We start from the raw sequence: 21,892 nt of genomic DNA on the forward strand, positions 1-21,892 counted from the left end.
AAAATGTTTCATATTAAACAGCTTGTAAATACTACTTGAGCCCAGGAATGACAGTGCTGATGATCAAATGAATTGCCCAAGCATGTAAAGGAAACAGCTGTCAGAAACGCAGGTTCCAAGGAAAATCAATTGAGGAAGTGAGGGAGATGACTAATACGGGTTCCCATTCACCCTTTCTTTTTAAAATGACATTTCCAAATCGCGGGAGGTGCTATGGCACACTTGTAAAGAGCTTCCAGGTCATAGGGTGTAGGGGCTTATTCCTTCTCTACCTGTTACCAACTGAATGTTTCTGAGCCACAATTTTCTCATCTATAAACACTGGGTTGTAATAATTAAACTAAATGAGAAAGTCTGTGCAAACACGTGGCAAGCAAACATGGGAAGCACAATTAAGTTCAAATACTTACTGAATTGCCTTCTTCTCTGTGACATACACAAGTTTGAAGCACAGGTTTACAGATGGCCTCGACTCCCCACAAGTCCTTTCCTGGGCAACTGCACTCACAATGAGGGGAGTGACTCAAGAGTACTTGGTGCTTTCCACACTGTGACCCATGGGTCATAAGTGGCGTGGCCAAGGCTTCTAACAATCTAGCTCTCCCTCTGCATGTTTTTGGCATTCTGCTGACTTACGATATCACAAAAAGCAAGGATGGAGGATGTTCAAGAAGCAGAAGATCAATTTATTTGTATGAAACTTCCTGGCTCTCAGTGAGAGGTCACTGGCTGAAGCCGGCTTCTGTAGACTACACTTAGGTTGGGTACTGCTATTTCATCCCTCACTTCGTTAAACAGCGGAGTGGGAAAAGCATCTTTTTAAAAAACAATAAAAATGATATGCTCAAAATTAAAGAAAGGAAAATCCCAAAGCCCCAGTATAGTCAACCCCCACTAAGTAACTTCCCCTTAGGGTAAACGAAGGCAATGTAGCTTTTAGTTAACTCGGAGGCATGTCCAAAGTACTGCAAGCAGGAGTCCTCGTGAGGTGCTGATCACCCCACAAATGATAAAGTAAACATATGGGATTATCCATTCATAAACTCAAACCACTGTCTTATTTGTCAATCACGCAGACCCATATTCACAACACAGAGGAAAAAGAAAAACTATAAACAGATTTAAAAGAAATCCCTGAAAGCAAACAGTTCTAAACAAGAAAAGCCACGACTGGAAGTCTTAAGGGAAATCAAAACTTGACTTCAAATAAGCTGTTCTCTGGTGGGAAATAAATACTGCAGCATCTGTCTTCAATCTATTCTTGTCTGGTTATTACAGGATTAGCTCATACTGTGACTTCTCAGTGTTTGTCTCACAAGAGAGGCAATCTATTAGTCAGAAGCCAGAAGAAATTACTTAAAAATTATATCAGAGACTTCACAAACAAGTCTTAACAATCCACTGACATGAAAACAATATTTCAAGTGCTTATCTTCATAATAGACAAGTTTGAACAATAAATTGCTTCCTCCCAATCACAGGCATTAAAAGTCCCAACAACCAGCTTAGGAACATGGTGTTTCACAGTATGTGCAGCTTACCAACTGACTGATAACGTCAATCAAGACTGGAACCTGGACACATGAACTAAGTGTGCTAAGATAAAGAATTAGGAAGAAATATACATGTTGATGTTGGTACTTAACATGGACAAAGCTAAACTTGTGTGGACCAAGCAAAATAAATGAGATTGATTTCTCTGAACTCCCAGAACATGTTAGAATTGAGTTTTACACCATCGAGTAAGGTTACTTAGGTATCATATGAGTGTCAGCCTGTCTTCTGTAGTAATATATTAGGTACCGAGGAGTGGGCCCAGGTATGATGAGACTAGAATTCGTAATCTGAGAGGTTCTCTCAGACTGCAAAAAATTTTGCAAAATGCAAAATCAAAAACATAAAAAATCAGGGCTGGAGAGAGAACTCAGCAATTAAGTGCACTTCCTGTGCAAGCATGAGGGGCCTGAGACCACCTAAGTTTGAATCTCCAGGACCCACGGAAACAGCTGGCAGTGGTCATGTACACATGTACCTCTAGGCTTGCAAAGTGGAACAGAAGCCAGGGAATTGCTGGACTTGAGAAAAGCAGCCAGCTCCAACTCAAATAAGAATATGTAGGAGAGCAATGGAGTAGTTCTGCACCAGCCACCCCAGTGAGTGCCTGGTATCTTGCAAGGGCACATGCACTTGCGTACAACACACACATCGCGCCACATACACAAAAGCAATATAGGTATTCATGTGAGGGTATTGGCAAGTGAGGGCCCTGGAGGATTAAGTACCAGCAGTTTCAGAGTATATCCCACTCTGAACTACTTCAGGGAAAAAAACTACATCTTCTATGCCTAAAATCAATCTGTACGATGTCTGGCAGATTGCTGGGCATTATGTGGGTATTCAGTACTTAATTCCACTCATTTCAGAAGAAAGCAAAAGATTTAACTATGAGATCAAACTTAAAGACAAGCTTTAGCCCATTCACACAGTATAAAATAAGACCCAACTCTTCACTGTGTTATACCTTAAATGATAATTTGCATTCAATGCAATGAGATTTCATGATGGATGTGTAATAGAATCACTCTTATCCAGTTAATATTATAAAAATCCAAAACTGTCTATTCATAGAACAAAAAAAGTCATCCATTCAAAGCCGGATATATACAAGCCACAGACTAAGCATTCCACTTCCTGTTGACATGGAGACCTGGAACTTAATGCACTCCTCACCCACGGAGGTGGACACCTGTGGGCTATTATCAATGAAGGAGCCCCCTGAGGAAAACAGGTCACCAACTCCAAAGTAAGCTTGTAGGAGTTTTTCATTTCTCCATATTGCCTGCCAACAGTCAGCACTCTGCATCTTTTTATATAAATGAAGTCCCAAAATGAGGACATTCACATACTTTTTCCATTTCTACTCACAGGTAGGAACTACTATACAAGTTAACTATGACAAAAATGACTTGCCAGTCTCACAAACTTACATTCCAGGCTGAATATTTTGTCAAGCACTGCTACATAGAGAACTACAGTACTTCCTATTTGTAGCCTAGGATATTAGAACTAGATTAGTATATAATAAAGAATAGTGAGTGTTTCGGAATAAGAAGAGATGGATAAACATAGATACAAATAATTACACGCCACATACACCTAAAAAGAAACCACTTCAATTGTTTAGATCATCAATGTCTACCAAAGGTCTACAGATTAAAAGCTTGACTCCCAGGGTAGTGCTTTTGGAGATGGCAGAACCGTCAAGGGGTAGAGCCTTGTGGGAGGTCTTTAGAGTATGCTTTTGAAGGGGAGAGTGAGACACTGAGCCTTCTTCCTTTTGCTCCCTAGCCAGAAGGCAAGCAGATTTGTTCTACCACGTATTCCTACCATGGCATGCTGACCTGTGAAAAGCTTAAAACAACAAAGCCAAGTGATCATGGGACTGTCCAAAATTTTGAGCTGAAAATACACCTTTTCATGTGGAAATGATGTCAGGCATTTGTCACGATGACATAAAACCAACTAGCAACTACCTTGAGGAAAACACCACTGTTGCTAGCAACCTTATTCTCAAATAGAAACTTGATTATTAAAAGCCATTTTGAAGACTGACAGAAATAATTACATAAAAATATTATCTTCATTAAAAGAATATTAATAAACAGGGCTGGATAGATGGCTTAGCAGTTAAGACATTTGCCTCTAAAGCCTAAGGATCTTGGTTCAATTCTCCAGGACCCACATAAGCCAGATGCACAAGAGGGCGCATGTGTCTGAGTTCATTTGCAGTGGCTCGAGGCTCTGGCACACCTATTCTCTCTCTCTGCCTCTTTCTCTCTCGCAAATAAATAAATAAAATATATTTTAAAAAAAATATTAATAAACAACTTTTAAAAGGAACAAATTAGGAAAAATATGTCAGACATGATTATAAGCATCTTATTTCCTCAATATACAAAGAATTAAAGTTAGAAACTCAACAAATGGATAAAAATAGTTCAAAAGAAAAAAGTGAATAGTAAGAAAATACAGTTGATAGGAAAGAAAATATAATTAGTCAATACACAGCTTTAAAAGATACTAACTCCTACTCATAAATGTAAGAAACAGAAATCCAAAAACCATTTCTCCATGTCATAGTAAAGGTGACGACACCAGAAGAGATGGGAACATACATAGTTAGGGGGGTTTGGTGTAAGGTAAGCAACACTGTGGACTGTAATGTGGTTGGTGCAACCTTCTAGAAGCCAACCTGGCAACCTCATCCAAATGTCTAAGTGCTGGTATACTTTAACCCATCTGTTACTCTTATATGAGATTGTCCTAAAGAAATCTCAAAAAATACTCAGAAAATGGCCATATAAAGAGTTTCTTTGTACTCATTGGAGAAAAGACAGCCTCTTCAGCAAATGGTGTTGGGAAAATTGTATATATATCCGTAGAAGGATGAAAATAGATTCTTCTCTCTCTCCATGCACAAGAATTAAGTCCAAATGGATTAAAGACCTTAACATCAGACCTGAAACTCTGAAACTGCTAGAGGAAAAAGTAGGGGAAACCCTTCAACATTTGGTCTTGGCAAAGACTTTCTGAATACAACCCCATTTGCTCAGGCAATAAAACCACAGATTAATCACTGGGACCTCATGAAATTACAAAGATTTTGCACTGCAAAGGACACAGTGAAAAAAGCAAGGAGGCAACCTACAGAATGGGAAAAAAATCTTCGCCAGCTATATATCTGATAAAGGATTAATATCTAGGATATACAAAGAACTCAAAAAGTTAAATAATAAGGAATCAAACAAGCCAATCAAAAAATGGGCTATGGAGCTAAATAGAGCATTCGCAAAGGAAGAAATATGAATGGCATATAAGCATCTAAAAAAATGTTCTACATCCCTAGTCATCAGGGAAATGCAGATTAAAACTACATTGAGATTCCATCTCACTCCTGTCAGATTGGCCACCATCATGAAAACAAATGATCATAAATGTTGGCGGGGATGTGGAAAAAAAGGAACCCTCCTACACTGCTGGTGGGAATGCAATCTGGTCCAGCCATTGTGGAAATCAGAATGGAGGTTCCTAAAACAGATAAAGATTGATCTACCATATGACCCAGCTATAGCACTCCTAGGCATATATCCTAAGGACTCATCTCATTTCCTTAGAAGTACATGCTCAACCATGTTTATTGCTGCTCAATTTATAATAGCTGGGAAATGGAATCAGCCTAGATGTCCCTCAACTGATGAGTGGATAATGAAGATGTGGCACATTTATACAATGGTTTATTATACAATGCTGAGTTCTTCTCAGCAGTAAAGAAAAATGAAGTTATGAAATTTGCAGAAAAATGGATGGATCTGGAAAGGATTATACTAAGTGAGGTAACCCAGGCCCAGAAAGCCAAGCGCCACATGTTCTCCCTCATATTTGGATCCTAGCTACAGATGACTGGGCTTCTGTGTGAGAAGGAAAATACTTAGTAGTAGAGGCCAGTAAGTTAAAAAGGAGATATAAGTGGAAGAGAAAGGAAGGGAGGTGGGTACTTAATAGGTTGGTATTGTATATATGTAAGTACAGTGATTGAGATGGGGAGGTTATAATATGATGAAGAATGGAATTTCAAAGGGGAAAGTGCGGGGGGAGGGGCAGAATTACCATGGGATATTTTTTATAATTATGGAAAATGTTAATAAAAATTGTGAAAATAAGAAACAAATAATTTTTAAAAAAAAAGATGTTCTTTGCTATACTGTTTACAGGTAAGTGTGGGTGGGTGGGTGTGTGAGCGTGTGTGTGTATGTGTGTGCTGCTGTAGCCAAGCTGACCTGGAACTCACTCTGTAATCTAGGTTGGTCTCAAACTCACAGTAATTCTCCTACTTCAGCCTCCCAACTGCTGGTATTAAAATTATGTGCCACCAGTCTCAGATAAAAACATTTTTTAACCAATTTAAAAACTAGAAGGACCTTATTTTGTCTCTCCTTAAAATAATCAGTTCAATAAGTACTTGCAGCCATTTAAAAAATATTGCTGGGTTTTGAAATAGTAACTCACATTTCTTGAGCATTCAATATGCTAAGACTAGTCTAAGCTCTGTGTGTGTGTGTGTGTGTGTGTGTGTGTGTGTGTGTGTGTGTGTAGAGAGAGAGAGAGAGAGAAACTTAGTAGATAAAAATATCTTCAAGTACTAGAGAGATTGCTTAGTGATTAAGGTGCTTGTGTGCAAAGCCTGAGAACTCATGTTCAAATCTCCAGGTCCCCCATAGCCAGACAAGCAGTGTGATGCAGGCACACAACGGGCACATACATGTATGGGTGTGCATATATGTATGTATTAGAGTCTCCAGAAAATTCTGGGAAGAACACAAAAGGAATGGTTTACAGAGAATACTAAGGAGAGAGAGGACTAGAGAACCTGAGGAAAAGGAAATATTCTACTATTTATCTTTACAACTTTCTGAGTTGTGTAAACTTTCCATCATATATACTAATTACTTCTACTTGCAAACTGTTAACATGCATTATTTGCCTAGATTATAGTGTGTTTAGTTTTCTTTCTACTAGCACATACAGTTTAAAATCTGGGGGAAAACTAGAAATAAGAAAACATTAACATTTCTTCTTACACCCTTTGATAGTACAAGGATTTTTAACATTTTCAACATAACTGCAGGTTACTTTTAAAATAAAAGAATCCAGGGCTGGAGAGATGGCTTAGTGGTTAAGCACTTGCCTGTGAAGCCTAAAGACCCCCTTTCGAGGCTCGATTCCCCAGAACCCTCATTAGCCAGATGCACAAGGAGGCACATGTGTCTGGAGTTCATTTGCAGCGGCTGGAGACCCTGGCACACCCATTCCTCTCTGTCTCTCTCTCTCTGCCTCTTTCTCCTTCTATCTGTTGCTCTCAAATAAATAAATAAACAAAATTAAAATAAAAGAATCCAGCTAACAAAAAACAATTATTCATCAGATCTAACAAAAGCACTGGCTCTCATTTCCTTCCTTAAGCAGGAAGCCCCCGAATATAAGAATTTGAAGGAGCACTCTTGATTCTAAAACTAATGTTTGGCTGGCAGCGTTCTTTCTCCCAGGAGTAACTTAATGTAATGGCACCATAAGGTGACTAAAAGAAAAATAAAAAGATTGTCCATGTGTAGTTACAATGTACACTGCTCAACTAACTGCACCTGTGTCTTAACTTGAAGGGTGTATAATATTTATGGGCACATCCATAAAACACAATGCACAGTGACTGCTAAAGGTAGTTACTGACACTGCCACAGCCACCGCTGTCAAGCGCTTTCTCCATGTCTGTGATGGAGAATCACACTCCATACACAGGCCTGGTTCTTACGAGAGTCCAGAATGGCTGATTACTAACTAGAGTCATATAGAGATTATCAAAACTAACTTCTATAAACTTAGAAATTAAGGGGGCATGTAGAAATTGAAATCTATAAATAGTTGAACTATTTGTGATATTTTATAAATATTTTAATAACTTAGTATTTTATTAAACATAATATTTATTATTAATACTTCAATAATTTAATTGACATTTTAATTTAACATCCGTAATATTTTATGTTAATAAAATATTAATGATAGTAAATTGATATCAGCTTAATGATTTAAAGATTGCTATTAATATTTTAATAGTGATATTTATTAACATTTATTACTATAATATGTTTACATATTATAGTTGAATTACGATAGCTATGTTTAAGTCATAAAATTTTTGTGAGGTTTTGCTATTTTTTTTCCTTTTTGCTTTTGCTGTTTATTTCCAATTTTCAATTTTTTTAACTTTTTTATTTTGGGGAAAAGAGAGGCAGAGCGAGAATGGGTGTGCCAAGGCCTTCAGCCCCTGAGAACGAACTCCAGACTGTGCACTCCCTTGTGCATGTGCAACACTACGTGCTTGTGTCACTGTGTCTGGCTACATGGAACCTGAAGATTCGAACATGAGTTCTTAGGCTTTGCATGCAATTGCCTTAACCGCTAAGCCATCTCTCCAGCCCCCAATTTTGTTTTTGATACAGTCTCCTATGTAGCCCAGCATGACCTCAAATGCAAAACCCTCCTACCTTCAACTCTTGGATGCTGAGATTGCAGGCTGACACCACCACACCCAACTTGTATGAACTTTCTGAATGAGATTTCCTTGACCCAGTAGACAATACTGACTCCTGAGTAATTTTCATGCCCCTTGTTCCGAGGTTTCCCTTCTGCTTAATCCTTCCTCGCGCCTCCCTGCCAGCGTCCCGATGCGTGTGATTCAAAGCGGAGGCCTTTCCCACCTCACCTGTCCAGCAGCAGCTCCAGCACTTCTTTAGTGGAGGCGAAGCCTCTGTACGTTGACAGGAAGATGCTGATGTAGGTGAAGTCATTGTCTCCAAACGCTGTGAGCAGGTTCTCCACAAGCTTCTCCAACGTGCCCGCTTTTATGGTCCTGATCTTACAGGTCTCATACTGACTGACAGTGTGTCCTGGAGGCAGCTGGTCCCCTTCAACCTGTATGATAAAGTAATGATAAGCTGATCAGGAGAAATGACTCCCTCACGTGACACTAGACGCACTGAGATAGTTTGGGTCCTAGTGAGCTCTGCATTCTTACTGAATTCTTCTGCAAGTCCTAAAAGACAATCTTCTCTCTCTCCTAAGAATACAGTGTGGCAGTGTGGTGTCCGTGGTGGGGGAGGATATGTGGATATGGGTTCCAGTGCTTTCTAGAAGTACTCCACAGTGGTTATATTTACTTCTACTTTCTCCCCTATCCACAGGAGGGTGCTGGCATATTTTATCTAAACTGTTTTCTACCATCCCAGGATTGAGCTTAACAAATGTTAGCAATCACGCTCTTACAATCACTCCGAGGTAAGTTTTCAAACTCATCTTTAAAGACAGCTCCCATAGTGGTATGCCAGAAGCAGAGAGCTGGCTGTTAGAAATGTGCAGGATCTGTGTGAGCTCGATGACATCGTGATCATAGCTGGAATAACCAGGCATGATAGAAGGGAGTTCTCCATGGACATCTTCAGAGACCTGGCCATGATCTGCTTCACCATCAGCAGCAGCCAACACAACTGGCTGCTCCGAGCAGCACTGGGTTCCATTCCAAAGCACTAGAAAGGGTGGTGGCTGCATGAGCCCTGCCTTCAACAATTCTTACAAACATAAGAGGAAAGACTGAATCATGAGAAGCTGACCTCACATAAGAACCAAACTGAAAATACTACCGACAGACATAACTCTATGTTGGTAAACATAAACTTTAATACATACACACTGATAGTATTAGCCAGTCAATGAAGTACACACCATACAAGCAGGAGGACCTGAACTTGATCCCTAGTTTCACTTGAAAAAATGTAATCCCAGTGCTGGGGAGACAGAGACAGGTAGATGCCAGAGGCTCGCTGGCCAGCCAATCTAACTTACTTGATGAGCTACAGGTAAATGAAGAGACTCTGTCTCAAAAAAAGAAAAGGCAGATGGTGTCTGAATAACACCCATGCACACATATGTGAACACACATCTGTGGACACACACATGAACACACATACACACACATGAGCATGCCTACACATACACGTACACAAGAAAAAACAGAGTGTGAGCAGTTAGGGAAATAGCTCAGTGGTCAAAGAATTTGTTCACAAGCAGCAGGAGGACGTCAGTCACTGGGGTTGCAAGCATTTGTAATCCCCATGCTGGGTTAGCAGAAGAGACCGGTTCCCTGAGACTGGCTGAGAAGCTAGTCTAGCCTAACTAGGCCCATGAGTGACCCTGTCTCAAAAAAGTTGGATGGCACCTAGGAACATGTTCAAGGCTGCCCCCCAAACACATGTGCATGTAAGTGCACCCACCTGCACACAATACACATACTAACTGACTATGAGGGAAGAAAAGTAACTTGAAGAAAAGCAAAGCTGTGCTTAGCATTCTAGAGTAAACCTGTGCCTAACAAATAAAATTGAGATGTAATTTTCAAAGTTTAATTTGTTTTTCAAAGAAGTTTCTCTACTAAGGGGTTCTATAATAAATCTTTTTCCAAAGCAAATAATTATCCTAATTGACACAAACAACCACCAGGCAGTGAATCACAAATTAAATGGCTTTATATTAGATTTCCTATATAGAAATACATAAGATATATAACAACTACAGGAGACAGAAAGACGTGAATCTCTAATGGTGATAATTATGCAAACTGAATTATGTATCTCCTTTTTCTTCACCATACTTATCAGAAGTTAAATTTCTAACAACGAATTAACCAAGAGATTGAGTTCAGAAAGATCCAAGTAGTGGTAACCATTTTTCAAGGGGTAACAATAGCTTGATGTCATCCTGTACAACTGCTAATGGGAATTAATAATAAGGCTACAACTTATGTGCTGGAAGTCTTTGTTTTCTTATTTAAGTTTTAAAAGCTTTCTAAGGAGAGAGACCTGTTTTCAGGAAAAACAGCCAATGTTTATTTGAGCCACTAGGTTTGTTAACTTCGATCAGGGTCTAGTAACTCTTCTTTCTCACTCTACAGGAGCTTCAGAGCAGGCCTAGTAGCATCTGTCTATTCCTCAGAAGTGCCAATTAAATTAAGGCAGAAACACTAATTACATTTTTAATTACTTGGTACAGTATTGCTAGAAGTGTGTGCTATGAAAATATCAGTTCCCAAAAGAAGAAGGTCCTGTGGTCAAGTCCACAGACTACTGAGTTTAGTATAGTCAAATGCATTTTTTAATTTAAAATATTTTATTTATTTGAGAGAGAGAGAGAGGCAGATAAGAGAAAGAGAGAGACAAAGAGAAAGAGAATGGGTGCACTAGAACCTCCATCCACTGCAAACGAACTCCAGATGCATGCACCATCTTGTGCATCTGGCTTAAGGGGGGTACTATGGAATCCAACCTTGGTCCTTAGGCTTCACAGGCAAGCACCTTCACTGCTAAGCCATCTCTCCAGCCCTAAATGTATTTCTTCACTGAGGAGTTCTTAATCTTTACATCATTAATATATGTCATTAAACTCCAAAAAGGGACCTTGTCTATAGCATTTCTGAATCCACTTCCCTGTTTCTCAAAATTCTGGATCAACTGTAATGGACTGAAGACCTGCTTCACTGTGGGGAAAAAGGGAAAAAATGAAGACATTATAAAATATAATGTCAATTATCCAGGTTGTAGGGGCTTATGCCTATAAGCACAGGAATGGAGGCCAGTCTGGGATAGAGAGTAAGACTTTCTCTCAAAAATAAATAATTTAGAAATAGTTAATTTTATCTTCAAACATCTATATTTCTTTTGCTCTTACTATCAAGCCAAAATTAAGAATGTTTTTGTAGATATTTCTACTTTGTACTTCAAAAGATCTAACAGAAAAATATTATCTGCCTATGTAACACTAATAGTCAAAAATATCCAACGCCAAGTGTTTCAAGAGCAAAGGGAATGGTTTCTCTGTTGTTAGGGATCATTAAACCAATTTTAAATTATTTCCTTGCCCTGTGTTAATGCCAGGGTTCCCTTACTAAAACGTTTTGTGATTTGATGATTCTTATTTTACTTTACAGTGCAAACTCCACTTTAAAACTAAATCTTTGCCACTGAAAGGAATGATGACTTAAGAGAACTAATATTTCACTGAGATTTGATGTGGCCAAAAATTCAAACACAGAGAAAAATGCTTGTCAAAGAACCTGATGAAGTGGGTCCATCTTCCTGCCAGAAAGCAGATTTGGCAGGAAGCCAGGGTTCTCCCTTGGAAATGAACTAGGCTTATTTACCCAGTCTCTTCCTTTCCGCTCTCTCCATGTGCATGCATGATCTTCCTTTGGTCCCTTTCATGATTTTTGTACCTCAGTGTGTTTGCATCTGCACATCAGGAAGAGTCCAGGTTGACCTAACGGAGGGGCTAATAAAATATGTTTCCTACTCAGATGTAAAAGATGGCTGAGTACAATGGGATCGTATGTGAGGAAGAATTTCTCTGGTCCTGAAACCATCCTTACAATCACCAATGCACATTCAGTCATCAGAGCATTGCTTAAAGTCATTTTCTACAGAGTTGCTGAGCACCCTGATGTGCACACCCAGTTTTGGGTAAAGGTTGAGTTCTGATTTACCAACATTCAGATGGAGCTTCTTTTAATCAAACAAAAACTTATAATTATCTTCTCTTACTGCTGGAATTATTTTGAAATGAAATTGTCCAGAAGTGAAATGTAAAGACATAGTCTGTACCATATGGTCAGATTCAAGAAGCTAAAATGCTGAAGTTTCATTTTTGCATCAAAAGATTCAATAGGGCTACAATCCTTTTAAGAAACTTCAAGACCTGTTTTTGTTTGTATTCTCCTAATAACTCTGAATTGGACTTTAAAAGGAAAGGGGTGGAAACCTTGGCAGACAGCATTTAATAACTCAGACTTAGAAAGCAAGACAAGGAGGCCTGAGCCTGCCCTGTGGGTTAGCACGCTAACAGGAAACAGCTCAATCTGGGTTTAATCAGAAACCATGGCTTTACTGACAAGATCATGTACCAGCGCCACAAATAGCTAGTTTTGTTTTTTGGGGTTTTTTTTTTTGGAGGGTGAGGGGCTTGGTCAGTCCTTTGCCCCCAGAATTCACTTTCTTCCAAGAGAACACGTCAAACACTAAAGGTATAAATACACAATTCTTTCAAGTGTCCTAGCTGTGTAACTTCTTGATTACCAATTCTGGCGTAAGGAGGAGAAAAGGAAGAGTATGAGAGCGATGGAATATGCATATTTCAGCTCTGTTTCCAGTCATGGGGAAACATACTCTTTCACTTTTTAAAACAAACTATTAACATCTTGGGTGTTTCTAATTTGGAGAATAAAAAAAGTCATCCAATCAAAATAATCCGCCAGTCATCTGATACTTTAATAGGAAACGTGCTGAGTAAACCACCGCAGCGGAAAGGACACAGAACGAGACCTTCCAGCCTCGCTCAGTCTTCAGGGAAGAGTTCCAGGCATCTCGGCCTGACCAGCAAAATCAAGCGAGTTCTATTCCCATCATTAACTCCCCCACAAAAACCTAAAATCCACATCCAAAATGCAGACTGCAAGAAAGTGCACATCACCATCCCCACATTCACCCTGAGACAAGAAGAGAATAATAATTCACACTGTTCTTTCAAAGGCCCTCAGACCCCTGTCCAACAGGAAGTCTCAGGAGTGTATTCACCAGAGGCTTGCTCAACTCTCCATATCCATAAATGCACACACTAAATTCGTGCTGTGCAAGGAAGGAAACCCTCTCTCAGAAGCCATGCATGCCACAACCCACAGCAGAACACTTGGGAAGGCCAGTTCATTGGAGAGTTGAGCTACTTTGGCCATTTGAGGCAAGGCAAAGCCAGTGCTGCCAAGCTCAGCATGAGCTTCTGCAGTGTCTGGGCGTCTGCATGGGGGTGAGCCCGTACTTCTGCTAGCTTGGGTTGCTGGATAAATTCAAGGATGCTGAGTAAAATTTTAATTTCATGGAAACAATAAGTAGTGGAAGAACTGGGAGGAGTAATAAGTATGCCTCATGTGGCATTTGGTACCCAACTATAGGAGTTTCAAATATAAGTATGTACCTCACAGGTACATACATGTACATACACTTATATGTATACATGTTTTTATGGGGTAGAGTGTTAGAAGTAGATACATGTATTCAAATTGGACAGATAAGGAAAGGCAGCATTTCTATCATTTCAAAGATCACCATTTCTATGTGTTTGGGACATTTCAGATCTTCTCTCCTTACTCCAAAATGTATGGTTGGTTAAGCATAGTTTATGTCCACCCTGTTGTGATATCTTATATTAGAAATATTTCCCCTCAACTGAGTTTTGAACTCACTATATAACTTCTCATTATATTCCTTCCCTCTACTCTTTTCTTTACTTCCATGTGGTCAAGTTTTCAAACTTCCACAATTAAGTGAGAACATGTGGTATTTGTCTTTCTGTGCTTGACTTACTTAACTTAACATAATGTTCTCCAGTTCCATCCATGTTGCTGTAAACAACAGAATTTCATCCTTTTATGACTGAATAACATTCCACTGCATTATTATATATGTTTTTATATATATGTATACATCAAATTTTAAAAATCCATTTTTCTGTAACTAGCCATTTTTGTTGATTCTATACATGTATTCATGTACTTATTCATCTACATACTAACTAAGCAGTACTGTACACCAGGCATTGTGAAAAGTCCTAAACATACACTCTTCTGTCACCCAGCGTGTCTAAACCAATAGAGGAAACTGCAGAGAAATCATGGGAACCACAGAAGTAGTGGATATTCCTGAAAGTAAAGAAAGGTTAATAAGAGGCAAATATAACAAACTTATTTAATCAAGGCTTTATCTGACATGGAGCCTTCAGAAAGGAAGAGTTGGGGAAACCTGTGTATGCTTGTGCTTGGGGTCAGTGAAGCATGGGCAGCCATGATGGACATGGAACTGGACAAGAAGAATGCTCTAAGTAACAAAGAGAGGTAAAAACCCAGCAAGGCCCATTCAGATTCATCTCAGCTTCTTTTTTTTTAAAATTTTTTTTTGTCTATTTTTTATTTATTTATTTGAGAGTGACAGACACAGAGAGAAAGACAGATAGAGGGAGAGAGAGAGAATGGGCGCGCCAGGGCTTCCAGCCACTGCAAACGAACTCCAGACGCGTGCGCCCCCTTGTGCATCTGGCTAACGTGGGACCTGGGGAACCGAGCCTCGAACCGGGGTCCTTAGGCTTCACAGGCAAGCGCTTAACCGCTAAGCCATCTCTCCAGCCCCATCTCAGCTTCTTTATGTAGCATTCTTCCTCTGGACACAGAGCAAGACACCTTCCAGAATAAGGGACTTCTGATTTAATTGTCAGACAATGGAAATCACAGAATTTATTTGTGGTCAAATCTTACGTGGAAAGACGGGGAAAGTTTCAAGTAATATTTTGGGTTTTATGGCTTGCTTTAGGAGACAAGCATTCTAGTCTTTATAGATACAGGAGAAAGAGGGGCAGGAAAGGGCTTCCTTCTGAGCTCCTATTTTCATTTCCAATTTCTCAGAATGCCAGGATGCATTTTCTGAGCCCAAACAGAATTCAATGTGAGGAAAATGGTAGAAAAACAGACCATATATCACAGAAACACCAAGAGGGCCCCAGCGTGTAGACGATGTCAGAGAAAGCTTCCTGAGCAGGCGGCACCCACACCGCGAGCTTACAAATGTTGGCAAAGGAACAGCCGGCGGAGAGCCTGCCTTCAACAGTTACGAGGAAGAATGAAGCAGGCAGGGAAATCGGGCTGGAAGAGCAACATGCCAAAGTCCCCTTGACATCTGGGTTACAGAGACAGCTGGGGCCTACCTGATCATGGAGAACATGCGTTATGTGCCAAGGGGCAGAGGTGTCAGGTCCTTTAGGAAACAAGAAACCAATGCTAAGGGTTTAAGCATGGTCAGAGAAATCAGTGCTGAGGACAGATTGCATGTGGATGGCTTTAAAGTTGGGAAACAAGTCGGAGAATTGCTAATACTGCAGATGATGTGTCTGGAAGGGTCTTAACTGCTACTATGAATATGAGGATAGGAAAGGGGCTGGTTAGAGGAACGCAACTGGGAAACAATAAAACATAAAATTGTCAAGACTTGTTGACGAGTTGGATGCAGAATTCAACAGTGAAGGAAACGAAATCATCAGGGATGTTTACCTGACACCTAGGGCGATGGGGGGACACAAAACAGTGTCCAGTCAAGTGACCCACCTGAAGAAAAATTTAAAAGTCGCATTTTTATGGGCATAGGAGTATTAAATTCTGCTTCAGAAATATACAAGTTGAGCCAATCAGCTTTTAAGGATTCAAGCAGTGCTATGGATTAACCTGGCCTTTGGGGACACATCAATGGTATACCCAAGGGGCAGTTAAAAACCTAAAAGCTGGGAAGAAGGATCTCATGGAAATATGTAGAATTTGGAGCAACTGGACTACATTTGGTTTTCCAAGCAGATCATATTACATAGGGGCAGGAGGAGTGACAGGTTGAGGATGACAACTGAGCAAATACATAAGTAAAAGGGTTTCAAGAGGAAAGACTAGACAAGCTGAGGTACCTGCATGTGCCAAATTCACATGCCCTCAGTATCCGTGGTAGCATCTGTGGGCAGGGAACCCAGAAAAAGCCCTAGACGTCCTTACTGACATATACATATTCATTCTACATATACATACATATATATATGTAATATATCAACATATGTACCCTCCATCTAATTATACAAACACACCAAGGCCTAGCCAGCACACAAGCTGGAGCCAGTTTACATCACTTGCCAACTATGCATATTCCTTCTCAATTCTATGTCTCATGGCATCATGTTAGTAATGTGAATTCAACTATGGAGGGAATATTTCCATCATAGAAATTACCAATCGGGGTTTTAACTTGGAGAGCTAACCAGCTCAGCATGCACTGCTCACACTACTCAAGAGTGTCTCTCAGAGTATGTCAATGGTATGCTCAACAGATTTTTATGATAGTTGAGCACTTTTCTATTTGTGCCCACTCTAGTTAAGGGATTGTTGCTACCACTATGATCTTTGACGTTACAGAAGATGAACAATGATGCCTCTGGAAACATGGTAAACGTGATGTGGAAAAACAAGAGACTTGAAAGTGTGCATGGCAAATGAATGCATTCTTAAAAAAATCACAAGTGCCTCAGGAATTGACGTTGGTTGAAATCACTTGTCAGAATGAAGTCAGCTACGTGGCCAGCTTCTGTGATGAGAACCCTTCATCCTCAGGAAGATGCTAAGAGAGTTGTAATAACAAACAATAGCCAGTGTTTTGTCGCACAGAAATCCCATCCTCCTGGCCAATCTGTCTAGCAGGGTTTCCTAGATCACTCCCAGAGTCCAGATATGCACCCGGAGGAAACAGGAAGTTGTTCTTTCCATCTCCTGAAAAACAGTAGGATTCCTGGTGACTTAGTTCAAGAATAATTAATCACAGACTATATCTTCTTGAACACAGATCCCTACTCAACATTCTAGTCATCATTTAAGGATTCCAGTGATGATGAGTTCGTTTTCATTCTCATTCATTACCCCCCCTCCCCCTCCCTCTCATTTTCTGAGATAAGGTCTTGCTATTGCTGACTCAGGTGATCCTCCTGCCTCAGTCACGAGGACAACTGGTGCATGCCCTACAGCACCAGGCTTCTATTTCCATCTGTGAAGCCACTTTCATTTGGTGTCTAAAGCAAAAACTTAAAAGTTTCCATGTCTTGGTCATCTACCTAAGAAAAATAAACCACATGCTATCTTTAAGAAGTTCAAGGATTTAGAATTCATGGAGGGAGGACAGTTTGAACTAAGACAGCCTATTCAGTATTTTCTGAAAACCATCACCTATTGTCCCACGCAGTTCATTATTCAGAACAAACCCCTATAATTCACAACTCCCTCCTATTTCTCTCAGTGAGAGATTTAAACACTCAATGTCTGCATATGCTGAAGCCCCAGGTGAGCAGGTGTCCTGGCTGTCTGAAATCCCATCTGTTCTTGTGTAGCTCAGCCAATCTCTATCTATAAAGGTCAGCTGGGGCAGTGAGTTTCTATATGACCTAATATTCTCTGTGAATGAACCCAGCTATGAATGGAAAACCTTCACAGCCCAGAACTTTCCGACAGAGGTATGAATCCCACAGACAACTTACAGAGGCTGTGTCTCCTTGTGAAGCTTATAAGTGCTCCTTCAAAGATCCTAGACCTGGAGTGCCAATTGCCTGATGTTTCCAAAGTTAAAATTAAAATCATTAGCTTGATTATTATTCTGTATGCCACACTGAAAAATCACTTTATCCTCTCCATTTTCTTACTGGATTGGTTCAGTTTAAAGCAAAGTAAATATGTCCCACTATTACTATTGTCTATTATCAAAATATCCAAACATAAAATACAAGCTTCAGCATCAAAATGCCAATGAAATCTTCACTCCCTGGATTTCAGAATCCAAGCAGTGATGTTGCCCAGCTTGCTTTTTCCCCTTCAAAACAAAAAATGTAAAGTACATGTGGACTTGCAAAATTCAAATAGTTCACACAAAGCTGTGTGACCCAGGGTCTCTGGCAAGTCCTCTATCCCCAGACACTGTGTTTGGCACAAGTATTATTCCTAGATCATGGGCTTGCTAGAATTTAGTGACAGAGAAAACAGGACCAAATATAAGACAGTTTCATTTCTCCCAAGTGCATATCTCTCTGTAAGATATTATGGTGTGTTTTTTTTTTTCCTCATTGGGTGTTTCTCTTCATGAATGCAGAGGAAGAACATAGAGGACTAACATATACTACTGAGCATGCATTATGGAGCCTATGCTTGATCCTCATAAGAACTGTTACCACTCACTTGGGGAGAGTGGGCTGTGAAGCTGTGAAGGGCCATGCTCAAAGTTACTAAGCCAACTAGCACAGCATCAATGCCAAATTGTAAAACCAGCTCTAAGTTCCTATGGTCGTGTGTTGCTAGTTATACAAAGCAATACAGTAATGGGTATTCGCTCTCCATATTTGAATACCTAAGGCTATCAGAATTTGCCAGCCTAGAATCTGCACCCCTCAAAGGAATCTTGTAAGAAAAATCAGAAAATGCAAAGGCATACCGCAAGACTACAAGTCATTAACACTCACAAATTTAAAAAAAAATACTGTGGGGCTGGAGAGATGGCTTAGCAGTTAAGTGCTTGCCTGTGAAGCCTAAGGACCCCGGTTCAAGGCTCGGTTCCCCAGGTCCCACGTTAGCCAGATGCACAAGGGGTGCACGCGTCTGGAGTTCGTTTGCAGAGGCTGGAAGCCCTGGCGCGGCCATTCTCTCTCTCTCCCTCTATCTGTCTTTCTCTCTGTGTCTATCGCTCTCAAATAAATTTTAAAAAAATTTTAAAAAAATAGTGTGCTATACTAATATCTTTCTCTTTTCTTTTTTCCTCTCTACCCCAACTACTTGCACCAAAAGTTAAGTTTTATTACCTCAATTTTTTCGCTCATATATTCTTCTTAACTCCTGACACAGACTAAAATAGTTACAACTATGGGTAAAGAATATGGTCTTGTTCTCCTTCTTTGGAGGAAAATAAAAATCTCATGATCACATGTTCTTCTTCTTAAATTTTATATATTTATTTTATTTACAAGCAGAGAGAGAAAGCGAGAGAGAAAGAAGGGGCGTAAAGAAGGGGCATGGCAGGGCCTCGAGCCACTGCAAAGGGACTTTTACTACATGTGCCACTTCGTGTATCTGGTTTCACATGAGTACTAGCAAATCAAACCCAGGTCATTTGGGCTTTTCAAGCAAGAATCTTAACCCCTAGCCATCTCTCCAGCCCTATCACATGTTCTTAAGTGAGCAAATTAAGTCTAAGAAGAATGTGTGAGATAAGTTACAATGAAAGGATATAAAAGAAGCTGAAAGAAGAAGGTCAGTGGCAAAGCTGCTGGATCCACTTAGTAGGAGCTGCTGGAGACCATCCATGTTCCATTCTGAGATCCATATTCTGCATTAACTTGCCTATATGGTGGGCTTAAGTCTATTTTCTATTTTTTATAAAGAGAGGCAAATGAAAGAAGAATGATAATGTGATTTGAAAATGAGATCACAGACAAAAGGACAGGATTGTAAATTATGACACATAAAAAATTCAAAGAAGCTCGGCATGGTGGCACATGTCTTTAATCCCAGAACTTGAGAGGCAGAGGTAGGAGGACTGCTGTGAGTTCAAGGTCACTCTAAGACTACATAGTGAGTTGTAGGTCAGCCTGGGCTAGAGTTTTCCCTAGGCCTCAAAAAAATAAACAAAGGAAATTTTAAAAGAAAAAGAAGTTAGAACATTGAAAGGACTGAGGGCTCACCAAAACATAGATCCAATTTCTCCAAATAAACAGAAATTGAAAATGCAACCACTGTGTTCACTAAATATTAATGGTCAAAAATTTGCATGCAAAAAGACAGTGTCAGTTGTTAAAGAAAATATTTATCCTACTGATAACACACTTAATCATTGCCATGGCTCATGATTCACTCCTGGTGTCAGTCAGTAAAAGCAGCATGAAAAGAGGCTCCACTGGGCAAGGAACCCAAATGAGATACCAGGGAAACCTGTAAAGGAAATGGGAGATTTCCACTGCTCAGAAATATGACAGTAGAGATTACAATGTGAATGAGAGCTTTTTTCATTTAATGACATGGAGGGAAATGGAACAGATAGAGCTTAATACTAGTGCAAAATGGACATTAAGTAAATACCTGGTGAACAAGCAAAGGCCTTACGAAGGGTGTTACAGAACCAATAAGGATAAGATTCCTTACAACTCTGAGAAAAAGGTAGGCTGTTTCTAGTTCCAGCTCAGGCAGTCTCTGGGGACTTGCTAGTGCTTTCTATGTATGTCAGCAGTTGATTAGTGCAGTTCTTTGTAATCTCACTGTTCTTATTTGCTTCTAAATTCACAAGTTGCTAATTTACTCAACAAATATTCGATAAGTGCTCACTACATGGTTGTTGGAAGCCATAGACACAATAAAGAACCAGAGAGACAAGATGCTAAAATATGATTCTGGTGAATGTACCTCCTCTATAATTAAAACAGATGAGGGCAAATTCACAAGCCTGTCACCAGCTGATTTATGACCATGGGGGTCCAGCGAATAGAGAGAGTCTTCAAGCTACCCAGAGCCTGGGAGTTTTGTACTGGTATACTAAAACTGTCATAGAGATATAGGGCTGATTCCATCATTGAATGCACACAGATAGAAGGCAGGAGTAGACAGAGAGCATCTCTTCCTAACCAAACCTATCACTACATGTAGCACCTGCAGACGAGACCTGCTGAGCCAAGTGGATGTAAAATGCAGCCCTAAGCCATCACTTACCTGTGTTGCCTTGTAGTATGTCCACTGACCAGTGGGTCCTAGGACTCATGTGTACAGGTCAAACTAGTGTTCCCTCTAATCAGAGGCACTACTCAACAAAAATAACCAAAAATGTTCAAAAAATATTCTAAAGTTTTAATTATAGTAGTTTCAGATTCTATTTAAAACATGTTAACAAGGCTGGAGAGATGGCTTAGTGGTTAAGGTGCTTGCCTGCAAAGCCAAAGAAAGGACCCATGTTTGATTCCCCAAGACCCATGTAAGCCAGATGCACATGGTGGTGCATGCATCCGGAGTTCGTTTGTAGCAGTTGGAGGCCCTGGCACGGCCTTTCTCTCTCCTCTCTCTCTCTCTCTCTCTCTCTCTCTCTCACACACACACACACACACACACACACACACACACACACAAATAAATAACTGTATTTTAAAAATACTTTTAACACATTTTTGGAAAGGTTTCATTTTAAAAAAAATAGTACAAATTTGGGTATTTTCTTATTTCTTCCCTAGAATATAATTGTCTCCAACAGAATCACCTGAGGTGCTGAGTGAAAATCCTGAATTCTGAACCTGTGCCACCAGGGTTACCAACAAAAGAGTCCAAACAATTTGTATCTACACTGCAACCCAGGCCTTCCGAAATGCACACGATGCTCTGGCTAGCATTTGAGAAACATGATGGTCAATGTGCAACAAGGACAAGAAAGGCTTTCAGATGGACAAAGAACAAAGCCATCTGAGCTCTCTCAGCATCTCACTTGTAGACCAGGAATACTATCACTTTTGCTTCCTTATCTCACCTTGACATTATGAGGATGAATTTCTAACGCATTGGAAACACATTGAAATGCTTGAGATTCGGCTGGAAAGATTGCTTAGTGGTTAAGGGGTTTGTCTGTGAAGCCTAAGCAACCAGGTCCAATTCCCC

The 21,892-nt window shown here is 40.0% G+C and overlaps 1 protein-coding gene across 3 annotated transcripts in view; it reads right to left on the reverse strand.

The window, feature by feature from the left end:
* Rgl1 (ral guanine nucleotide dissociation stimulator like 1) overlaps positions 1–21,892 on the reverse strand; it is a 294,134-nt gene that overhangs the window by 73,195 nt on the left and 199,047 nt on the right. For all 3 annotated transcript variants that reach the window (XM_045146643.1, XM_004658715.2, XM_004658716.2), the window contains one exon: positions 8,321–8,529. In XM_045146643.1, the coding sequence (XP_045002578.1) occupies positions 8,321–8,529 (209 nt within the window). The remainder of the gene's footprint in view (positions 1–8,320; positions 8,530–21,892) is intronic.

Source organism: Jaculus jaculus, chromosome 1 (assembly GCF_020740685.1).
Source record: "Jaculus jaculus isolate mJacJac1 chromosome 1, mJacJac1.mat.Y.cur, whole genome shotgun sequence".
Lineage (NCBI taxonomy): Eukaryota > Metazoa > Chordata > Mammalia > Rodentia > Dipodidae > Jaculus > Jaculus jaculus.